The sequence below is a fragment of the Poecilia reticulata genome, linkage group LG14 (genome assembly GCF_000633615.1).
Source record: "Poecilia reticulata strain Guanapo linkage group LG14, Guppy_female_1.0+MT, whole genome shotgun sequence".
In the NCBI taxonomy this organism is placed as follows: domain Eukaryota; kingdom Metazoa; phylum Chordata; class Actinopteri; order Cyprinodontiformes; family Poeciliidae; genus Poecilia; species Poecilia reticulata.
In genome coordinates this window covers 10,731,602-10,756,128 of record NC_024344.1, presented here as the reverse complement: position 1 = coordinate 10,756,128, position 24,527 = coordinate 10,731,602, and the positions used below count along the sequence as shown (strand labels likewise).

The window sequence follows — 24,527 nt, the reverse complement described above, 5'->3', positions numbered from 1 at the left end:
GGAGAGACTGTCTGACCTTTATTGAGGAGAACCATGGACGTGTTGCAAGCCGAGGCCTCTTCTCCCAGCTTGCTCTCGGCGCCGCCCTCTGACGCTCGGCAGCACGGCCTGCTGCTCCGTATCCGCCGCATCACAAACACGGAGATCTGGGAGTTGAACCTGCAGCCAAACGGGTGACAGGCGAGGTTTAGGACTGACGCTTCACATGTGACGACGGGGACGGACGTCGCTCGTTGTGAACTCACTTCATGATGACGATGTAGATCCCGTACATGGTCATGAGGACCAGGGACTCCCACCTGCACCAACAGCAACAATATTATTATTATTATCACTAATAAACTCCACACTTCAGTCAGCTGCACACTGCATCAAGTACAATTTTATCGCAAAGATAGAGATTCTCATCTACAGTAAATCTGTTTGAACAAGGTAACCATATTGCTCTACTACTACTACTAAAATTTACATTTACTAAATCAAAAACAACACTATCACGGCAGTAATTCAGCCATAACAGTTTAAAATGTGGATTAAAAACCTTCTTTGTATGTAAATATATTCTACCCAGACCTCAAGTGTCATAGTTTTAGTTTCACCTGCTTCAGCTTCTGTAAAAAAACTCCTATTAAAGCACCTTTTGTTTTCCAATTATTAACTGGTTAATGAAAAAAATACAGTCAACAGATCAGCCCTGTACTGATGTTTAGTAGATGCTAAAGCGTACGCTAAAGGGATGCTATGTTATTGCGTTTTAGGCAATAATGTACCGAACATTTACCAAAAAGAATTTAATTATTTGAATTGTTTACATATTTTAATATTGTATAAAATAAGCTTAAGTGGTTAAATGGAAATCTGCAAAATGTGGTAATTTTTTTTTATGTAGTTACTCGATTAATCATCAAAATAATCAATTATTGGAGTGTCATCGATGTGTGACTTCCTGATTGTTTGTAGGAAATCTGCTTGTGTTCTCCAGTGCTGCATTTTTAATTCTGAACTGAAAGGTTTTGTGTTTTTCCACCTGATGTGGTGAGATCTTAGCAAAAAATTCTCACCTCGTTCCAGTAGCCGCATTAGATAAAGTGAGGCATAAAGACTCAAACACCTGAGATAAACTATTCCTGACCTCCAAGGCTGATCCTCGTGCCAATATTTCCCAATCTCAAGAAACAGTGGTGAGACACTGACGCGCGTTACCCAGGGGAAAGGAGAGAATCAAGACGTTTTCCGCCACACAGATGGGATTGTTTACATTACTGACCACAGTGAGATTCAAGGTCAAGTAAGTGTCACTGGGAAGGACTGCCCCCATCTTTCCCTCTAGTTCCCATCCTATGGGAGCCAGCTGGCCGGATAATGAGATAACACGAGAAGACGCTTCCACACAGAGTTGGGGAAAAATCTGAAAAGGTTTTATTTGGTTGATTGATAAGCTGCTAAATGCTGCAACTATAATCAGTTGGTTATATTATGTGCTTTACATTTACATTTTGTACTTGCTAGTTTATTACAGCAGTAGCTCTGGGTTGTAATTTAGGCCTTTGGAAACATAAAAACAAATTACAGTGCTAAGAAAAATATTTACTTCTGTTTTATGTCTAATAATTGATCAATAGGAAAGGAAAACAACTCACATCAGATAAATAACTGGATGGTTTAATCAATAGTGCAATATGAGACTCATTTAACAAACTGAATTATAAAATACTGTAATGTAAAACAGTCCATTTTATTTAAAGAGCACATTAAATAAAACAATGTTGATCCAATGTGCTGTACAGTAGGAATAATAACAGTAAAATAAAAACATTAAAAGCAGAGCACTAAATAATGCTAATCTAGGGAAGCCACAACAATCTTATACCGGTACCAAAAAGAAGAATTCATTATGAATTGTGAGTTATTTTCCAGCATATCTAATTCCACAAAACCCATAAAACTTATAGCTCTGGTTTAAATAATAAACATTCGTGTTTCTGTACTCTACCATAGAACATTTTGTCCAATGCTTAAAAACAACTATTTACTACTCCTTTAGTTGTGAACCAGCAGGCTATAAACTGCATCACCATTGCACACTGGAAGATTTATCTCTCCGTTACAATAACACTGATGCTGGCAAAGTCAGCCGAGTACAAATCTGCCAGCTTGTGTTTGGAACAACGGAGGTGAAGTCAAGCACAGCAGCACAACCCGAGCCTTGAACTCAATAAATAAGACATAAATCTCGCAAGCATCCACTGCTACCTCAGGCCTTCACTCTCTAAATAAAACCACCAGATTTCACAACTAAATTTGCCTCTTTCTCAAATCTGACTGAAAAAAAATCAGCCACACAGCAACACTGAACTCCACTTCTTGTTATTTTAAATGTAATCAGCAGCGACCCCCATAAAGATGTTGACACAGTTTGGAAACATGAAAAACAATCCGGAATGGATTCATGAGTGTAAAATGTCTGACTCACCAGTAAACTCTGTCATCATAGATAACCTGAAGAGAAAACAAAGCAGGAAGCTGTAGGTGAGGCGTACGGCTGCGTTCACACTGCAGCCTGAAGTGACCCAATTCCGATTATTATTAGTATTTTTTTTCGTCGTAATGCGACTCACGCTACTTGGATATCCGATACATATCCGATTCAAAAGTGACCTAACGGCCAGGTCGTATTCATCCGACCTGGACGTCACTGATCCTCAAAAAAATATCACTATTTTGCTTCCTGATACGCACAAGCGGGAAGAAAAACAGCAACCATGACGGATTATAATGACGATTAAGTTGTTAAAGTGCTGTTCCACTCGGACAACAACGTCAAAATCGTAAGCTAAGCTCCACCGTTAGCAACCATGTTTACTTCCGCAAACACTGAGCACTTCTTCTTCTCTATGGCGGTTGACAAAACACTGAGAATGCTGACGCTATTGCGCCCTCTACTGCGCATGCGGGACACTTTCAGGTCGTTTTCCGTTCACACTGGAGAACACAACAACGTCCCAAATATTTGGAAATGTAAACGACCACGGCAAAAAAAAAAAAAAAATCGTAATTGGGTCACGTCAGGCTGCAGTGTGAACGTTGCCTATGTAAAGCAGAAAAATAGAGCATATGCAGCTTGAATGCAGGGCTCACCATTATGAGAGCCAGGACAGACAAGATGTAGTAACAGGAATCTCTAAAAAGAGACCACCATGTCAGAACCACCGTCTGTGGAGGCAAGATTTAGAACCAGTCAGAGTGAAAGAGGAGCGCATGACCAGCATAAAAACATACGTCTGTCTTCAGAGCATCTGTCAAGTCAGCATATTTTCACCACGATTGTGTCCTACTGACCCAGAATGAGAGACAATTTAGAGCAGGGATGTCACACTCTTTTTCATTTTGGGCCCTATCAAGACCATGAATATGCCCGAATGTATTAATAAAAACCATTGGCAAACTGTTAAAATAAATACATAGCCGTCTCTGCATTCAATAAGTACTCCTTAAAATAAAAAAAAATATTGAATATCTTTTCACATTAATCAGTCCCTTCCAGATTTTGCTATTGTTTTTATTTTTTGCTATCAAAATCAGATTTTACAGTGCTAATTTAGAAACATTTGTAGTATTTGCAATGTATGACATTAACATCAAGTTTTYTAACTTTTACTACAATCTAGTAAAAGAAAAAAATACTGCCACCTGCAGGTGGGAGTTAGCACTCACTTAAACATRATGCTTAAATATTTGGACCACATTTGTGGAAAATGATGCATTAGATGGAAAAAAAAATCACAATTGCAAAATCATGAAAAGCTGACATAACTTGGTGTTGGGCCACATAAAAAGCTATAGCRGGCTGGATTTGGCCCCCGGGCCTTTAGTTTGAACACTTTGTTGTGTTTGCAGATAATTAGCTGATTAGGGTGCGACACAATATTTTTTCACAATATTCTAATTATCTCAGATTTTAGTTTTCATTATCTGTAAGCCATAAAATTACAGGAAATAAAGGCTTGAAATATTTAACTGTATATGTAACAAAACAATGAGATTCACTTTCTGAAWAGTGAGAAAAAAAATGCTGAACTTTTTGACAACTGTGCTGCCATTACGTGAGAATGGCAGCATTTTAAAACAAATCAATCTAGACCAACAGTAACRTTTTAGTGCAACATAGGATTGGAACAAACAAATAAAATAGCAGGTAGGGAAAAAGCTTTACTACCTGGCCTGCAAAGATCCCACTCAACCCAATAATGACCAGGATGTTGAAGACAGCTGAACCCACAATTGTGCCGACTCCGACGTCTCCTTTAGTGATGAAAACACCTAAAGATGGAAAGGAGTGGTTTCACTGTCGTGTCATAAAAAAGTAAGGACAAATACTGACTTCTCTCAAACAAAGAGTGAATTTAAAAATGGCATTTTGACTCTCCGGCAACTTCAGTGTTTAATAGCAAGTGTTATTCTGTCTTAATCAGTTTTAAACTTCACTCTGCTGACATCTCCTGGACAGTTCTGGCTCCTGCAAACACACTGGTTATAATCTAAAGTTTTTCTGTCCAGAAGTCAAGATTCATGTGAAGAAATGCAAATGTCACAGCTGTTACTTGGTCTGGATTCACAAAGCTACGAACCAATGAGAGAGGTGAACAGCTCAGGGGCGGAGCTTCCAGCAGCCATAAACGTCGCCCCCGCCACATCCTCGCTGAGCTGCAGGTTCTGGAAGATTAAAAATCGGAGCCGAGAATAAAATACCAGTCATCTAAATGACCTCTCCAACTGAGAAAATAACGTCTGAAGGCAGGYGGCGGCTGGTTTTCTTCACCTCGGATATTTTCTCCAGAGAAGGGACGAAGTAGTCGTCACAGACGATAGCCAGAGCGTAGAACATGTAGATGGCCTGAAAAACAGATTTGAGCATCACTAAATACACACACACACACACAGTGATTCTCCTTTCAGTGCAACAGCTTGTTTTGATGTTAAGAAAATCATAAAAAGTGTTCATGCCCCTTGAGCATTTAAGACATTTTGTCATGTTGCAATCACAAACTTTGGTGTTTTTTATAGGCATTTTATGTGAAAGACAGAYCAACACARRGTAGCTTAGATTGTTAACTTGAAACCAAATTTTCCCTGAAACTCAGAAAGTCCAGACTTCCAAATGAGTACATAGAGTCTTCTATTTTATATAATTTAATCTCAATCTAAATGTCGCTGTTTTGCAAAGGCCTCAGGGGTTTGTTAGAGGACATTACCGAACAACCTGCATCATAAAGACCGAGAAAAAAGTCGTAGACGTGATTAAAGCAGAGTTAKGTTATAAAAACAAAATCCCAAACCTTCAACATTTCACAACACGTGATTGAATTTACCGTTCAACAATGCTTAGTTTCCAATGCAAGCCAAACAAGATAAACTAAGAGGCCAAACAAAACCAGCTCTATTCAGAGAAGATGCTAAAAGGCAAAAAAAAGTAACTTTATCTTTCACTTCATAATTTTATGCCACGTTTGTGTAATTTTATCCTGATAGTCTCATTAAATCCCAGTTAKATAAATTAGGATTTATAGTTGGAATTAGACAAAACTTAAAATGTTCAAGGGTTTGAATACTTCTGAGACACTGTATGCATGAGAAGCAGAAGGGAGTTGTTGTTTTTTTTCATGAGAAACTCACGCAGAGGGCATGCAGGAGCACAGCCCCGTTCTTCCTCTGCTCCTTCGTAAAGATGTCCTCTGGAAACTCATGGATGGCTGTGGGAGGATTAACATTATAAACACCAAACAGCAAAAGAACATATTTTAGTCTGAAGAAAATTACAAACAAGAACTAATGAATCATGTTTCTATTCTGAYTGTGTAACCCACAACATCTACATGTACCAGAATGATACAGGAAATGATGCGAGAGTGAAACTGGCAGGTGCTTCCTGTAAAAAACTAAAACATAAAACTAAATGAAGGCTTGGCTGTTCCCTTGCCTGCCTCGAGAGTGTGGTGCAGCTCCAGTTCACATCTCCGAGCAGCGCTGGATGAATTTAAACTACAGCGCAGCRTGAGGCTATTAATAGCTCCTTTGCTGTGTGAGACAACAATGAGCCGACATGCTCACAATAAGCGCACTGTAGCTGTGGAGATGCACGAAGGCTACATGGATTAGGACCGGGTCCCTTGTGATCTGGGACATTAGATCTGCTCTTTGACACTGCAGCAGGGCAGAATGAGAGCAGGGAGGCCATATGGTCCGGAGGAGAGGACTTTAATTTGGACATGTTCGGAGGGAAAACATACATGCTTCTTGTAGATTCTTTCTAAGACTTGAGGCAGGTTTTTTCTGCAGGTTTCACCAACTCAAATTTAAGACTTCTTAAAACCGTTATGAATTAAATTTAAGAGCTACGTCTCAACAGACGAGATGTTAAAAAAAAAATAAAAAAATCCCAAGAAAAAAGAAATATATAGCAAAATCTAGACTTATTTCATATGAATTAGGTCAAACTGTTGTGTTCACAGCCAAACAGACTTTAAAAAGAAACTGGAAGAAGAGTTAAGTCAGTCGGTTGGCTGAATTTCGTCCAGCCAACCGGCGATAAATCTGCACCAAGATAGATGTARATAAGCTAGTTAGCTWGCTGTTAGCAGCGTCACAGAACGCAGTGAAGATGTCTCAACCTTTTGCTAAACAGAAAAGTCCCAGGAGAAAAAAAATACATAAAATATACAATTAAATAGTCCTKCCAAGACAAAATTTAAGACCTGTGATTAACATATTTACTTTTTTAATGAATTTAAAATATTTTAACAAACAAAACATCCTGGACATCCTGCAAGGGTTGAAATAAGTTCCTGAAARATAGCGGGGTCTCTCCTTCCTGCTCTTTTAAGCTCGAGAGARAAACCATTTTTACTTTGAGCCATCTGTTGTTATACGATAGGCTTTGAACATTTCTGGGCATCTTATTCCACAAACAACAGAGCCTCAAAGACAAGACGCACTGYGAGGGCCTTCTGTTGAGCTGATCAGCTGTTAAACATCTGCGCTCCCGCTGTGGCTTTGTTTCTATCACCTTCCTCATCTCGTCCCCTCTCTGCCCCGACACTCAGGTTCTGCTGCGGGCAAAATCACAGGACTGCCACAGCTAGCTTTGGATGGACGCTTTGAGGGGTTGCTGTGGTGAAGGTAGTTGCTATGGTGGCCCTCTCCCAGGGGGCAGCTTTTTTTGTGATGGGTGTCGGTACAAAGCCAAAGGCTAGGCCACTGCATCAATAATGAGAAAGGGGGAGGTGAATATATTTTTCCCATGGTAAGGATTTGTGAAAAATTTAAAAACTAGATGACAGCAGCTCTGGACCGAGATGTCTAAAAATATTTATTTTTCCTCACAAACCCTCRGGAGACGTCTGAGAGAGAGCGAGCGAGGCAGAAGGAGCACGAAGACAGAAGACTGAGGAGCAAAGAGTGAGCTCCGCTAAAACTCTTATGCAAAAAGCAGAGGAGACATCAGGGTTGGGGCTGACAGCAYATCTGCATCTCCTCAAATCAAACTAGATCAGCTCCACAGAGTCACATATTTACTCCAAACAAGGCAACATTTGCACTATCATGTTTTTCTCTGCTTCCAAACTTTTACTGCAGGCTTCAACAACTTTTTCAGCTCTGATCTCGTTTTGTTTGTCACAGTTTCTACAGCGACTCACATGTCACCTATCCATTCCCACAGAAGCAGAGAAGGCTGTGGGACAACTTGTACTAGACCAGACTTGTTCAAAGCAGTCTGTAATATGTCGTAGTTTGTCTTCTTGTGAGTGGACTCGCCTGAAGGCAGAACAAAACGCAGCTTCAAAAAGAGCTCTGAAGCAGCAAACTAAGAGTTAGATWAAATTATTTCAATGTGTTTCAAGAGAAAATTTCAAATCAWAGTAACCAAAATGCAAAAAGAGAAATAAAATATAATGTACAGAGAAATAATTATCATTTTAAGTTGTTTCTCGTGCCAGAACCAGATGATCCTCCCATCCTTGTCTGGTAAGTGAACACATCTTATCAAAATGTATAGCTGTTGAATCGCAAGAGTCAAATAATGAATTAAGTAACCAAGATCAAATGCAGATTCCTTAGAGGACAGTTTGTGTGCTTTCCTATGTTTATTAAAAGTCGAATAATTATAGGTTTTGAATCTTTGTTTGGTATTTAAGACCCAGTTAAAGTACCAATGGTCCAGTTTAACATGGATTTAAAGTTGTCTGGAGGTTGTAAAATGATCCTATTATTATTTTGTGTTTGAATGTCTATTCAGATTAACGTGATCTGGCAGACAAAAAACGAAGATTGTGAAGAAAATATTTGTAAAATCACTTCATTTATTAATCAGTTTAGACTTTTGCCCTTTAGAGTGGAAACAGGAAAAATGTCTGAAAAATCAAACATTAACCATATTTAATTTTCTTTTTTTAATTGACTTATCCAGAGCTGGAAAATGATAAAAGCTAATTCCATACTTTTCCAGGCCGCATAGGAACAACAACACTCTTCAGTGTAGAAGCTGAGTGAAGATGACTCAAAGCTAGCGATCATCAGTATTTCAGTGAAGGGTTTAAAATCAATTAACCCTCACGTCACCTCTGCTGCTAAACTAAGGAGTGCTCATAGTGGGATGTATGGAAAAATATATTTTAAATGAATTTCTTCTATCTTCCTACATTAAAACCTGATAAAAAGCTTTACAAAAAGTGCAGATCAGAAATCAGCTCAAGGCTCAAGATGCCTTTAAAATCTAGATATTAACTATCAAATATCACATTTCCTGTGAAATATTGAGTGGATAAAGAAAAAAGAACAGATTAAAGATGTAGAGTATCTTTCATTGCATTACGGAGGATTGAACACACTGTTGCATTAATGGACCCAAACTAAGTGAAAACTATGAAGGATGTTCTGATATGTACGATTACTAATGCTGCTTTGGCTATGCATAACTAATCTGGTGTTTAAACAATCATCCTTCACCTCAAAACGACAGCAAACCATCTCAAAGGAAATCAGACAACATTAAAGTGAACCATGTCTGTGCGTCTGAAGTGGCAACTTAGCAGTTGAGTTTTTTTGTTTGTTTATTGTTGGCACAACTTGTGGAAAATAGCCTCACTTCCTTTTCCCAGTCAGAACACTGAACTTATTTTTTGTTTAACAAAAATATTGAAAAATCCTAACTAGCAGCTAAGATTATCTTTCACAGATAATAAACATGATAAATCATTGATCTTATCAATGCTGGCTTCTCTCAAATGGATTTAAATACATGTTGCAACGGCTCGTTTTTCTCCCCTCAGCACTGGAAAGAGCTTGTTTTCATACTGGCACTTTGAACCAATCATATAAAAGGGCAAAATAAACACACTTCAATTTAAATGTGAGAACGACTCTCACCCTGTCTGTGAGTGTGAACTGTACCTACATTTGCTGGAGGTTAGGAGAGTCTGGCTTACTGCTGACTTCTACAAATATTTGTTCCTGAGGTAAACAATAAAATAGGTAAAATTATTGAAGGCTTTTCTGGTTTAATTAACAACTAGAAACACTGATGTTTATCAGGGAAGGAATAGAAACAAAGATGTTCTATAAAAGCTTCTATACAACCATTGGAAACAAGAAATTGGTTTGATGAAAACATATTTTCTCCAAAATATATGAAAATGTTTTGTGCAATTTTTTTAAAGATACAAAACTGATTTTTTTATTTTAGCGATGTTTTTCACCAGCTAGTGAACAACCAGTTCTCAATCACTTCCTGCTTATAAGCTTTGATTTGACTTGTGGATAATTCTCATGACATGATTCAAAGCTTACAGAAAATCCCTGTTCTCTTGCTTCATAAACTTTGAGCTTTGTTTTATTGTTTTAGGTTGCTATGTTTTATCTTGGATATTTAAAATGTCTTCCAGCTCCAGCATTAAATAGGATTGCACTGATCAGCTTTTTTTCACATCCGATATGATACAAATGTCTACGGTTTGGTTTTGGCCGGAAGCGATCCCATACAGAAAAACAAATTACAAATTAATTTGATAACTCAGCACCAGTCCAGCCCACTTAAATACACCAATATCTTCACAAGTTTGGTCAAACATGTAAAAAAGTAAACAAGCTTTCTTCCAGTTCAGAAAGTGCAGTTAGGAATTATAAATATATTGTAAAAAAAAATAATAATAATAATAATAATAAAGCCAGATGTTTCTTAATATTGGGACCGATAGATATTATTGATATTGGATCAGTGCATCTCTACTGCTAAGACTTCTGTACAAAATCAAAGTTTATTAGTCTCTGAGAGGCTGAACTTGCATTATTATGATTATAATAATCAATATATTCCTTGAAAATTGTCTCAAAAGAACAATATGATCATTTATTGCAATCATTTCTGGGACAATATTCCTTATCCAAGGTTTCCCCCAGAAAACTTGCTAAGCCCGGCGGTCGGGGCGTTCAGCAGTCGATCATCCAGCGGCCCGTCGTGTTTTTGAGTTAAAAAAAATGTTTAAAGTTGACAGGAAATTTGTAAATATCACTTGATAATTATGTGTTATTGAAAGATTTTAAGATTAATATCTGAACACTAACTAAAAAGTCTTAAATAATGCAAACATTAAAAAAACAAAGAAATAATGCTTAGCCTGGTGGGGACACAAGTAAAGCCTGGTGGCCCGCCAGGCTTATCATAACCTGAGGGAAACCCTGCCTATCTTACAGTAAAATTTGTTAATGTGACAGGCCTAACTATGCTAACTTTCTCAACATCCTGACATTCTCGTTGTTACTAAAGGAAATCCAGCATCATTTAACAACTGATTCATGACTTTAAGGAATCATTTTTTTCCCTCAGTCCAAATGAAAAATATATCCTAGAGCTTCAAAAGCTGTACGAATCTACAAAAAAGGTTCAATCTGCTTTTACTACTGTAATTATAGGAACTGTGGTTGAATTTTTAAACATAAAGTCCACATGCTGTGCGTGTTATGAGCTGCCACACTGAATACTAAAAGTCATTTTATAGGGAACTCGTCTCATTTCTTTAAAAGTCATCCCCACTCCCCGACACCATGGAAAAGCGCCATGATATTATGACTCTAAGATGCAGTCTGATCATGTAATTTGCATGTAGTGCATTCCTCATTATGTACAAAATGCTGCTGATGATGTAAGGAGGAGAGCTGAATGACGGGCAGCGGGTGGTACGAGATCGAGCTATCAGTCTGAAAGTCAGCAGGATGTGCTGGAGTCAAGCCGAGGTGCTGACTGTCACACCAAGAGGTGGCTGGTGTCTCCACAAACACACACTCAGCTGCATTTTTCATGAGGAATCAAAAAAACTATATTTCATCCAGGTGTGTATTGCAAATTCAATTATGCATTTGTTCTTTGATTCCTTTTCTTTGAGGTGAATGGGAAACAAGGCTGATGAGCCGACAGCAGGGCTTCAATGGAAACATGGTGTACACTGCTGTGACAGGAGAGAATAAAACATGATCAGCGGTAGCAACAGACTCAGAAAATAAACCATAAACACCGTCTGTTTGATGACAAATATTCAAAATTAGAATCTAATCACCACATCAGTTTTCAAATACCATTTCCATAAATCTTGATGCCCTTCAAACTGTCATGTCGAAGGCAACTTCCTAGACGGCAGAGTGTTGTCTGCCAGTTTCTCAACACTTTCTCCCAAAATTCCCCTAAAACATGGCAGTGGAAAAATACTATTCTCAGCTGACTGTCGCTTGCCAAAACAAACAACATAACAAACCTCATCAACAACACACACTGCAAGCTATTTAGTTCAATTACATCGTTTAGATTCTTTGACCCCAGCCCCGCCCCCTCGCCACCCCAAAACCACTGGTCTATTTTTGGGTCTCCTCTCTCTGCACTTTTAATGCTTGAAAGACAGAATTGTCTGGGTTTCAAAATTTAGCATTCAGTTGCCTAGTAACAACGGTCTCGAAGGCTTGTCAGCCGGAGCCGGATCGMGCCGTCTCCATCCTGTTAAGCAGCGGCGAGATAAATAGAGAGAAAGAGAGCCTGTGACTGGACGTTGCAGAGCAATCCCCCGGATAATATCCCCAGAGGTCCGGGGTGGGCTTTTTAATCACACCACAGATTATACAATCGCTGTCAGGCAGCCCGCTGAGGAAGAGGGCAGAAACCTGAGGCTGGAGCCGCGCTCGCCGCTCGGGCTAATAGTACCTGTCCAGCCTTTTGTTCGCTTCCTTCACTCCAGTGTATTACCACGATGAAGAATCTACGCCTGTGTCTTTGTAGGAGATAATGAGGCAGATCTGCTGGCAACCAGCGACTCAATAAAGGTTAAGTTTGTTATAAGGAAGCAGAATGTAAATGGATGCACTGAGCCAAACTGGAGAAATGAAGTGGGACTCAACGTTTTGTCAGGAATCGGAGGGGAAACGCCTCTTATGTAATCTCAGAGGTGGATGCGCTGCAGACTGTGGGGTAGTGATGCCATTTTTACCAGCACTTTAAGGCAGTTAGTATGAAATATCAGAGAGGCTCAAATTTGTGGTTGTTGTTTTGGGTTTTGGGCCAAAAGCAGAATCTCTAGAAGGACACACCTTGGTACGACCAATATTTGAAACTGCTCTCTATTCTCCCCATTATTTCCCACAGAAACAGCTTTGCCAGTATTTATAAATTCATAATTATTTCACCATAAAATGCTTTTAGTAAATCATTTTGACTGAACATGACTAGTTTTGATTCCTGCGTATCTTTTAGTTTGGAAATGTGTTTTTGTTACGTCCACCAAGGACTCAACATATTTAGGACACGAGACAACAAAAGTGAGGGTTTAACAAAAAGGTTTATTTATAAATTTTCTTCTCGTTGATGTTCTTAATTCAGCTTTTCCTGATTTTCGGTGAAGAAAATAATGTTAAAACCCTCAAATCCCGTGTTCCCAAAATAAAAGAAAAAACAAAACCCCAAAAGTATTAACYTAAAGTTGGACCTGGTGAGCCGATCAAACWGAACAAAACGGTACAGCAGGGGGCCAACCCTATACAGGGCCGTCGAAGCCCCTACTGGTACCGRACTAAAGCAAAAAGAGAATCTAATCAAAAGAAAGATCGAAAACAGGACAACCGGTCCCACCAGGCCAAAATCACMAAAAAGACAAACAAAAGCTAACAAAAATACCACATGGCTGTCTGGAGAGTCAGCTGCGGCCCACAGCGACTGGACGTGCGCGCACCGCACGGATGGAGCAAGTGGGACGAGCGGAAAAGGCGGAGCTCGAAAAGATGATGGCGCTCCCAACATGCCGAAAGCCAGCCTATTTATAGGCGGACCAACAGCGCCACGAATTAACATAATTACGTGAACAAAAAGGAATTTATCCAAACTCCAAACTAGATTARCAAAAGGTCATTCAACTAAAATCTATAAGAAAACAAGGAAAAGAAATAGTCAGAATAATAATGTGCCCGCAGCACATAACAGTTTTCAAGTACAAATGTTCAAGATAAAATCTGCCTGTTTGAATAAATTTAATTGGTATTTAGAGGTTATGATGTAAACCACTTCCTTCCTTAAAGATTCAGTATGTAACTTTTATACAACATATTTTTATATATTTATTGAAACTGTCATTATGTCATGAACGTATGAGTCAGATAATCTCTGGGGGGAAACAAATCCCAGTTTTCTCCCAGTGTTATCTAGAAACAACCTAGCAGAGGGTCTTAGTGATGTCAATCATGCCTGTATACGTGCTGCTCCTTTAGCCCCATTGCTCTCTGCTACAATTCAACTTCTCCCCATCAGCAAAGCCTGTCATGAACGCTAAGGAAAGAATGGTTACTAAACAGTTTTCCTATAGCAGTAAATTGTTTCTCTGCCATTAGAACATTTAGCAACGAGTACATGAGCTTGATTGACTGCGCTAAGACACTTCTCCTGGCTCTGATTGGCTGTTTTTTAATGGGAGCGATGCATTTCTTCAGACGGTAATAGGAGCTCAGAGAGAAGATCAAGCTTTTCACAGACTATCTGTCACAACATGGTGACAGTTTCAACAAATATTTAAAAAACAGTTTTTTTTATATAAAAGTTAATAATGCAGCTTTAATAAAACTTTTAACTTATGTATGTGTGGGTTTTTTTTGGCATTTGTGTTGCTTTTGCACTTAACTAACTTTAATTTATTTTAAACAGTAGCTTAAAATATAAGCATCATAGTGGTTGTTAATAAAAACAAAAGTTTGCCAATCTGTTGTTGTCCTTTTGTCAACCCCGACACATGGTTGCCGCGGTAACATGACCTCAGCCACTCCACAACTTTGTGCACACAGACTTGGCAGATTCCTGATGCACCTCCATTGGTTTTTCCAGGAAGAAACAGGATTCAAACTGGCAACCCCTTTTTTTAGTACCCAACATCTAAAATAAACAAGCAACTTAGTAGTGTTAGTACTTCACCCCATTACAGCAAAGTGTTTTTTATTCATTTGATTGTAGCAATGAGAAGCATGAAGAAATGTGAAAGTGAACCGGTGAATTATTGTTGTGCTGCAGTATAACACATAGAAAATTACATTTTCTATGTGAATTTTCAATGATAAAACTGTCAGCTGTGACGAATGCAGATAATGTCACAAAATCAAACAAAGATAAATAGATAATGCAACCCTAAACAAAGTTATGAACTCGTAAATGAGTCCAACAGGGGCTCCCTAAACAGCGCCATGCAGTCCTTGTCACGTTTTAGTGCATTTTGTGAACACGCCTTGCATGCTCATGAAGTCACGAAAGAAAAATGTTTCACTCAAATCTGCCATGACGCAGCTTGACTTTTATTTACTGTGCACATATTCTCTCAGGTTTCACACCCCCACCAGGCACTGGGAATCAGATGAAGAGCGATCCGGGCAAACCATTTGCACCGTTTATTTTTAGCCCAACTTGATTTGCATACGTTTCTAGAAGAATATGCCTGGCTCACAATGTGGAGTCAGGCTTCAACAATGCTGGAGTAATATTGCACACAATGCAGTGTTGTGACTGACAGGCTAACATTTGCACAGAGCAACTCCAAATATTACTAAAACAAAACGAGACTCTGAAAGTGCTGTAGTATTAATATTATATCGACCGTTTAGATTACACAACACAAATTTTCTATATAAATTTTCAATAAAACTGTCGGCTGTGATGAATGCGGATAATGTCAAGCAACATAATCAGCCCGAGAAGCAGAGGAATAAAGGTCAGTTTTGGCTCCGTAATGACTTTATTAGGAGCAATCTGAATCCATCCTAACTATACCGACAGCTGCAGGGCTCAGGAGGAAAAGCAAAGTAACTGTGGATCTGATAAAATCAGATCATCTGGGAAATTATTCTGACTTTCACCCTGCTTTTATGTGATCTGCCCGTTCCCCGGAGTATTTTAGTGCATAACCTTGACACTATAGCAAACAGATACAACGTGTTGTCTGCCTGACCTTTCTGCCGACATACGGGGAGGAAACGCAGGTCTCTGCCTCACCGTTTTTTATTATACCTACATATACAACGTACTTTACTCTGCAAAAGTATCTCAGGAAAATCTAAACACTAAATTTCTGACTTGAGTGTCATTTTCAAAATTTGTTGAGTTCAAATGGATTAAGTGATGTACATCCTGCTAAAGTAAAAGGCCAGGTGAATAAACTATAGGCCTGTAAATACATAACAAATGCAAGAAAGTTTGAGTAGCAGCATTACTGCTGCTCTAGCGAAAATATATTGCTCATGTTCTTGTCTTTTTAAAAATAAATCGATCTTTTTGAAAACAGTGAACCCTGGTACCACTAGAAAGAAAATGTTGGGGTGTTTTTGTAGGACTTTTGGATCCTGATTACAATGCCTTGCATAATCAGGTTTTCCCCCGGTGTACCCTAAGCCTGGCGGGCCACCAGGCTTTACTTGTGCCCCCACCAGGCTTAGCATTGCTTATTTATTTAAGTTTTTTTAAATGTTTGCATTTTTTGAGACTTTATAGTTCTGCCAGTCTTTCAATAACACATAATTATAAAGCGATATTTTCAAATTTCATGTCAACGTTAAACATTTTTTAACTCAAAAATACGGCGTGACAGTGGATGAATGATTGCTGAATGCTTAGCGGGTTTTGTGGGGGAAACCGTGTAGAAGCATTTATATCCATTTTCTACACTTTATCTCTGTACAATCATAAACTTCAATGTATAAAATAGCAAAAGATTTTCTCATCCAATGAACGTCTTTCCTTGTGCTTATATTATTGCATTGTTGTTGATGAAGTTGAATCCTGTACTGTCTGAGGGCCTAATTTCAGCAATTCAGCATGCAGCTGATTGATTTAAAATAATTAATCAACTTGTTTGCTTGAATGGTTTTTGTTAATTCTACATTGAAAATCCTTTTGTTTTGATTTAAATACCACCTTGCTTTCATTCCTCATCACGTGAGATAAAAATCTAACTACTTTTTCTGTTTTTGCAAAGAATAGACTGAAATTTCAGAATGTAGATTTACAAACCTGGTAGAAACATACACCAAACAGTTTAGGTGTTATTCTATATTTTTTTTCCTTCCACTTCACAACAATATACTACTTTGTGCTGGTTTGTCACATAAAATCCCAATAAGATACATTGATTGCTGCATTATATTTAAGTGGTTGTAATGTGGGAAAAGTTGAAGGGGTGTGAAAACTGTTAGTCTCTCAGCCTTCAAAAGTTGGATTTCATTAACTTCAAACAATTTTCTGCTTTCTGGTACGTTAGAGACTTTTTGTCCTCGGTTTGACAGATCAGGCAGATTTACGCAGTATTTTTGTAGCTGCTAACTCTACACCAAGGGAGGCTGCTTTTCATAAAGTGTCTGAACAATTTAAATAAAGTAGGAATGTTCTGGTATCCTTCACCAGATTTACGCCTTTAGACAGTCCTACTCCTCTCAACATCAGAAACAGACGTGCCAAAACATTAATGTCTGATTAAATTAGGAATATAATAAGAAAAAGTAATGAAATTAATATTATTTGAACAAATACTTGTTATGGAATAAAATAAACAAAAAGCAAATAATTGATTCATTGATTAAAATCAAGCAAATAAAGTAGTCACATTTTCTTGTTTTTGTTTTTTGGAGGAAATGAAGGTTATTCATTGCACAAGCAGGATTTTTGCACGTCTTCTGTATTTAAAGAAAAAAATGTTGTTTTCAAATTCTTTTGGGCTCAATATGACAAATTTATTCTAAGTTATAAGAACAGAATTTAATATGTTTGCTAAAGTTAACAAACTAAATAAAAGCTGATTTGGGTGCAGAAAAGTCAGTAAAAATCTATAATATACATGGCTCTACTTATTTTAAAAGCTTGCTTTTACCTAACTTTTTCTAAGAGAAAATTACGTAGGTAATAATTTTACCTGAAAAGTTAGTCACCTGCATTGGATGGGCCTTGTATCATTCTCAAACTGCGGTCCTTATAAAAAGTACTGTGAAATGCAAACTTGGGTTTCTTTCTTTCACAAAATAAAAAAAAAAGTCACTTTACTGGTAGGTCACGGCAGGATTCCTATGTTTAAACCTAAGACAGTTCATTTAATTTCTGACCGTAAATGAGAGTAAAAGCCACTGTGAGACCCTCAAGAAGAAGAAGATAGCAGTTTATGAGTCTGGTGGGAAATTTAAAACGATCAAATAAATTATAAATCTTACACTGTGATGAAAATATTCAAGTGGAGGACTTTTTAAAAAACTGCTAACATGTCTCAGTTAGCAGTTAGCATCAGCGCTGACTGAAAGCCATAAAACATTCTTATGGGACTTAAAACTGGTTTTTTCATTGGAGATGAACAGGAGGAAATCTTTGTGCTTTATGAAAAGCCAAAAATGAAGAGCCATGGTTTGGATATGGCTTGCTGTAGCAGGACTCTACCAGGTCAAATCCAGAACACACTTAATGAAAATGTCAAAACATTTGTTTAAAAAAATTAAAGCTAAAGAAAAACTGGACTCTGCACCATGACAATGACTCAGGACATACCAGTAAATCCACCAAGGCCTGGCTGGAATGAAAAGCCTTGAGCCCAGACAAAACCCAGATCTTGATCTCTTTGAGACGCTGTGGGGTGAATTTAAAGGGGCGAACTTTCCTCAGACTTTCAGAGTAGTCAACAAACCATGATGATTTCAATACTGAACAAAAATAAATGTGATTATGATTCTCTGCATAATCAGGTGACTCTCCATTTGAGCTGTTCTAATCTCATGAGCATCTCAAATATAGTTACATCTTCCTATTTCATAAAATAATTGTTCAAAAGGTGAAACAGAAAAAAACTAATGGCCAGAAAAATAAATTAAGCGAGTAGAAAAACCATTAAAGATCATTCTAATGCTATTTTCTCTTTTTAAATTTCACTATGAGATACAGTAAGAAGCCGATATTCACTCAAAAAATGACCAAGTTTATGCAAAACCCTTTCAATAATCAAGTCATTCTGAGTCAAATTAGTGATAATGAATTACTAATTTGTTCCAAGGAGAAGCTCTTGGCTTCATAACTTATCTGTAAAAATTCGCTCACAGTAGTTAACACTACATAATATGAAGTCAGAGTCAGAGTAAAAACCCTCGTATCAAATTCCCGTGTTTCCGTTCGGAGCGTTCAGTCTGGAGGTGTTTGACATCCATCCAGGTGACTCACCTGCTCGGGGCTCATCCAGGCTCTGGTTGTCTGACGTCTCCTGCATCAACCTGCGTGTCCATCGCAGCAGCTCACCGTTCACGCCTGGCTGAGGCCCGGAGGACTTCGTCTCTGTAATAGAACAGCAGCGGTCAGCGTAGGGCGAAGCCAAGCACAAACTTACATTCAATATAGAGAAACTGTGGATTCAATCAGCGTATTTATTGGAACAAACAGTGGAAAAATGGTTCTAACTTGTCACAATCATTTCCACCGGTCTTTCAATTTAGACAATGACTGAACAGAATCGTCTTTATTCTATCTCCAAGCTGTGCCCACTGCTTTATACACGTTTATAAAGCCACTTTATCTGACTTTATTGTACACATTCCCAGAAATAGAAAAAGATTTAGAGTAAAACTGAACAGATTAATTCTCTATCTTGCAGTTTATGTTCCTGGCTGAGAGAGATAGCGGATATTCAGAAATGCACTACAATCTCTGTGCTTCATTCTTCAGTAGTTTATCTTCATGTGGATTTCGGTCACTACAGACTTTTGGGAGGCAACAGCCAAGAAACTCCCCTCAGATAGATCTGCCTCACCATCCCAATTATGGTATAAAAAACACAGACATCCTTCTTCACCACCCACAGAGATGCTTTCCACCAAGGCCACAGGGATAAAGTGATATTTATTATACTCTCCATCATGCCGCAGTATTAATACGAAGCAGCCTGTCTGTGTGTCTGATGCACTTCGTGATTGCCAGGCGCTGCAGTGTCTCTTTGTACCTCACAGCTCAATGAGCCCATTTCATGAGGCCAGCGGTCGCGGCCGATAGGAGACCTGAGGGCTTTCATGTCGAGGCATCAAGAGGAGCTCGACTCGTATGAAATTCAAATAGGTTTCTGCCACAGATGGCTCTGCGGCATTTTCACACTCCTAACTGGGACAAGTCACCTAGAAAAACATCTTATCTAATAATAAAAAGGTGAGCAGAAAACGTCATGTTTGCTCGGTTTCTTTTTTTAGATTCAAATTTTTCTGAACTCGCTGAGGTGAGTAACAGACTCTTAGGGATGGAAAGAGGATGAGTTGCTTCATATGTGTGTGAAAAACAAACGTTCTGGCTCCAAATACAGTAAACGGCTGGCTGAGAGAGAAAGCTATTTAAAGATATCCCTCTGGGAACATAAAGTCAGATTTTCCTTTATGCTAAACGATTATTAGATGCAGCGATCATCATAAGAAAGCAAAGACTTCCAGTCAAATATCATGGAGAATATTTTTTATTACACTCCTTTAAAGGCCCTTTATGGCTGTAAGTTTGATTGTGGCGGTGAAGTTAAACAGGGTTTCCATCACGGGTTAGCTTAACAGCAGTGCTAAACTCAAGCCCTGAAAAAGTGTTTTATACCACTTAACCACAAACTTGAATTTATGGTTTGGGGATTTTGTCATCAATCAACACAAAAGAGTCGAAATTAATAATGGTTTTTAAAGATTTTGACAAATGAAAATGTAAAAAGTAAATTTTTGTTAACCACCTTTACTGTCCCCCTTTGATTTGATACCCTTAAATAAATAAACTCTAATGCAGCTAACTCTCCACATAGTCAATGCAGTCCACCTGTGTGTGATTTAAACTTTGTCCAGTTGTTCTGTGAAGGTTTCAGAGATAATGTACTCAGAAGCTACTTAGCTATTTGCTAACTAGCTAATTGCTACTTAGCATATAGCTTAACCCCATAACCCCTAAATTTCAATCTCCGCCTGGATATTTTTGCTTATTTTAATTGTACGCAGTTCATTAAATGTCCTGTGAGTAAATATATATATTGCCCATTTATCCATAACAACTGGAACTCTCAATATCTAGCAAGTTATTTTCGCAATTTACCGAGCGCCCCTCAGATTAATTTCACTGCCTGCTACGGCGGGGGGGTGAAATTACCGTATAAACCCACGATTGGCTGGAAAGCGCAACGTCTCCCCTTTCAGAAACTGTTGGAATTTTTCAGATAGCGCAACGTGTGGCGGAATTACGGTACTGCAAATTTGGCTGCATCGTCTATGACACATTTGGTCTGGAAGACGACTAATGAAAACCGAGGAACATAGCAGACAGGTCAGAAAGTTGTGAAGTTTAAAGAAAAGTAAGACTATGCCACATCTCAAGCGTTTAACATACTGTGCAGCAGGAGGAAATTAATGAGGAGAGCAGTCAAGGTTCATGGTAATTTGGACATGCAGAGTCCAAATTACCATGAGGGAGAAATGTAGAAAAATTAGCTACATTTCATGAGCTCCACAATAGTGACATTACTGAAGAGTGGCAGGGCTTTAATTTTTGAAAGAAAGCCCTACAAGGCCCTGTTTAATGTTTGCCACAGGTCATATAAAGTGGGTGCTGTGGTCATATAACAGCAAATTGAACTTTTGGGTCAACATCAGAGGTCTGCAACCTGCAGCTCTGGAGCTGCAAGTGGCTCTTTAGACCCCTTATTATGGCTCCTAATAACTTTGGTAATTAAAAACTGCTAACTTTAGCTGTTTGGGCTATTCATCCAATATATGCATGACATTTTAATAGAAAATAAGAATGGTGAGGAAATATGTCCAGTAGCAGTCTGTCCTGTAATGAGGCCTCCTACTGAAGACTGTTACTGTATGATTGTTTGATTCTCCAGGCAGCAGAAGAGACAATCTTCTAGGATAAGGCGCGCTGAATAGCATCTTGCTTCTCTATGAGTTTCATGTTTTTCTTTATTTTAAAACATTCTTAATTTCTTAAAACAAATCAAAAATGTCCTAAAGTAAACACTTCTAATGTGACATTGTGTTATAATGTGACATTTGCAAGCTGTAAGAGTCTTGAGACTGAGGTGACGGTTCATCTTCCACTACGACAACGAGCATGTTGATGTGTCAAAATGGCCCAAAGTACAAATCTAAATAAATCAAATTAAGGGGTTGTGGCAAGGCTTGAATAGCATTGTTCCTAGGTGATATTGTTAAAAGAAAAGACAAAAAGTTCACTCTCCAAATGCGTAAAACATTTTGATAGATACTGAGACTCAAATGAACACCTCTTTTTAAGATTTTTATTTGTGAATAACCATAAATAATATTCCTTTCACTTTACAGTTATTCTGGTCTATCATTCCTACAAAACAAATTTGTTGTTAGTAACATGACAATATGTGAAAAATTCAAGAGTTAAAAATATAAGGTACTTAAAATTACTGTCTTCCTATTGACATTGACCTCTGACCTGTAAGGATGACATAACTGATTGTTGGTGTAGACGACAAAACTTAGTTGATGAAATGTAAATATAGAAGAGCGGTCCCAGAACAACCAGAGATAAAATCTGATTTGTAGAGTTTGTATGGAAATAACCTAATCCTGTTTTTAAAAGCTGAATAAAGACTCCAGGTGGAGAAATTACAAATAGAGCCATCTAGTTGTAATTTGCTAGACTAAAAAAGTGCCGTAGAATAAATCATTTTTGTATGAGGTGGTAAAATAAGTCAGAAATCTTTAACATTTTCAGTTAGACAAATTAATTATTCCAGAAGTTATTGCGATAAATGACAATATTGCTGTTTTGAGATAATTTCTAAGTAATATAGCGGTAATGGCAAAATAATAATGCAAGAGGACATTCTAAAAAAACTTTAAATTCTAGTGAACATTTAATACTGGAACTGGAGGATATGTTAAATATCCAAACTAAATAAACAAAACAACAAATAAAATTCATTGTGAAGTCTTTGTAAACAAAATGGTCCTCCAAAAAAAAAGACTGGATGAGACCAAAGCACCAAACTGAAGATTTATCATCCAGTTTTTGGTAGAAAGAGAAAAAAAAGAGATGAATGATAAATTATGTCATTATTGACTTTGTTTAAATTCATCATGCGATTAATTGGTTTATTGATTTAGGCCTAATTCTGAACCTAAATCACTTCATATAATTAGACTTTATACTTATATATATATATATATATAAAAAGAACAATAAGCTTGAGCAGGTAAAATAAATTAAATGACTGTTTTATTCTAAACTATGAAATATTAGTAGATTGTTAAAGAAGGAGCATTTCTTCTGAATATCTACATTTATAAAAATGATCCTGATAATGGTCATTTATCTATTCGTAACAAATATCATATGATGTTCATATGATGTATGAACATCATATTTGGTGTTCATACCAAATATGAATAGATAAATGCTTTTTAACAGAAACTGTTTGAATAATAACTTATTAACAAAGATGCGTCATAAAATGTGTTTTTAACCAGAAATGGATGATTTTCAGGTCGTTCTGCTCTGACCAGTCGTTACCTGATAAACTCAAAAATATTTAATTTTTTCAACATGAATGCGCCACATCAAAGCGCTGACAACATCCTGCAGTGTTGTTAGTGCGATGAACTGCATAATATATTGAAACGCAATCGTTACAAGAAGCACATCAAATTTAGTACTAGTTAATTTGCCTGTTTTCTATGAAAAAGCCATCTTTTCAGCATACCTTTCTCATGACAAATTGCCAGAAAGCTTCATGTCACGCTAACATCCTGCCTCTTCCCAGCAGCAGCTCTGCTGGGAAGAGGCAGGAGGTAACTTTTCTATTTCTGCTTTTTACTGTAAAGTCACTCATGTGGAAAACCGCACCATAAATTTGCAGCATGCCCCTAATTCCCATTGTTACAGTAATGGATCAAAATGAGCTCTTCCTTCTTTATTTTTGATGTATTTGTTTAGTTTACATATTTTTAGGAAAAAGTTAAATATTGAAGAAATAAATGTTTATAGTTTAACCCAATGAGCATTTCTTGTTGTCATAACCTTCTTCTTTTATATTAGGTAGGGAAATATATGATTCAGATTCTTTTTTCTGTTTTATTTGAGTGAAAGTGGCATAAATGAAAAGGTCTGATTTGGGTCATTTAAAATGTATTGACCAATTCAGATTCAGTATGATTGAGTTTTACCATCTGTATGGTAACAGACCATATTTAGTCATTTTCCCTGTGATCCAGAACTGTGTTAAAAAAATTTACTACCTGTTTAACCTACTGGATACTTTACAGACCAACCGGGACACTAAGTTTTCAACAAAAGAGCAGGACTGAACACAAAGGAACAGGGATATTTCAGACAAAGCTGTTATTCAACGCCATTAAACAGTTTGTGGACATTTATGGCCTCACAGGTAGATAACACAGTAATAAATAATGATAAGCCTTTTTGTCGATGCTATAAAGCCTTCTGTACAGACATAATGCAGAAGAAACGAGTCCTGAAATGCCAGGCGATTAATCTGATCTGCTTTCTATATGCACAGTGAGAAATAAAACACATAAATCTTTATGAGAACATTTTGATCTCAAAAGCTCCTAATTGGTGTGTTCAGCAAACTTTAAACCCTTTTTCTGGTCATTAGGTTTTATGTTCTTGGGTTTAAACACCAAGAATGACAGACTTGTTAATACTTTCCCCAGTGACTGCCAGGAAAATTATGTGACAAGCTCTATGACTAATATTTACAAATGAAACACTGAAAGAATAAGCTCTGTAAAGGCTGCTTAATCAAGAATAAACTACAGTAAACCCTAAACTACAACGGAAAACTTAACTCTAACTTAGACATGTAACTAATCAACTATTTTACAGTGTCTTTAAAAGGAGTTGATGTTGCTTGAAGTTTGTCAGTGAATTTTATTTAATAAACCAACTTAAAGTGATGTAGGATTGTGAAGGAGAAGGAAACAAATATATATAT

The 24,527-nt window shown here is 37.6% G+C and overlaps 1 protein-coding gene across 1 annotated transcript in view; it reads right to left on the bottom strand.

Annotated features, from left to right (window-relative positions):
- Positions 1-24,527, bottom strand: part of LOC103475820 (sodium/potassium/calcium exchanger 3) — a 35,757-nt gene that overhangs the window by 5,424 nt on the left and 5,806 nt on the right. The window contains exons 2-10 of the mRNA XM_008427711.2: positions 18,749-18,859; positions 5,674-5,750; positions 4,820-4,894; positions 4,629-4,713; positions 4,217-4,320; positions 3,139-3,213; positions 2,474-2,499; positions 246-299; positions 17-159 (exon numbers count right to left, since the gene is read on the bottom strand). Of these exons, the coding sequence (XP_008425933.1) occupies positions 17-159; positions 246-299; positions 2,474-2,499; positions 3,139-3,213; positions 4,217-4,320; positions 4,629-4,713; positions 4,820-4,894; positions 5,674-5,750; positions 18,749-18,859 (750 nt within the window). The remainder of the gene's footprint in view (positions 1-16; positions 160-245; positions 300-2,473; positions 2,500-3,138; positions 3,214-4,216; positions 4,321-4,628; positions 4,714-4,819; positions 4,895-5,673; positions 5,751-18,748; positions 18,860-24,527) is intronic.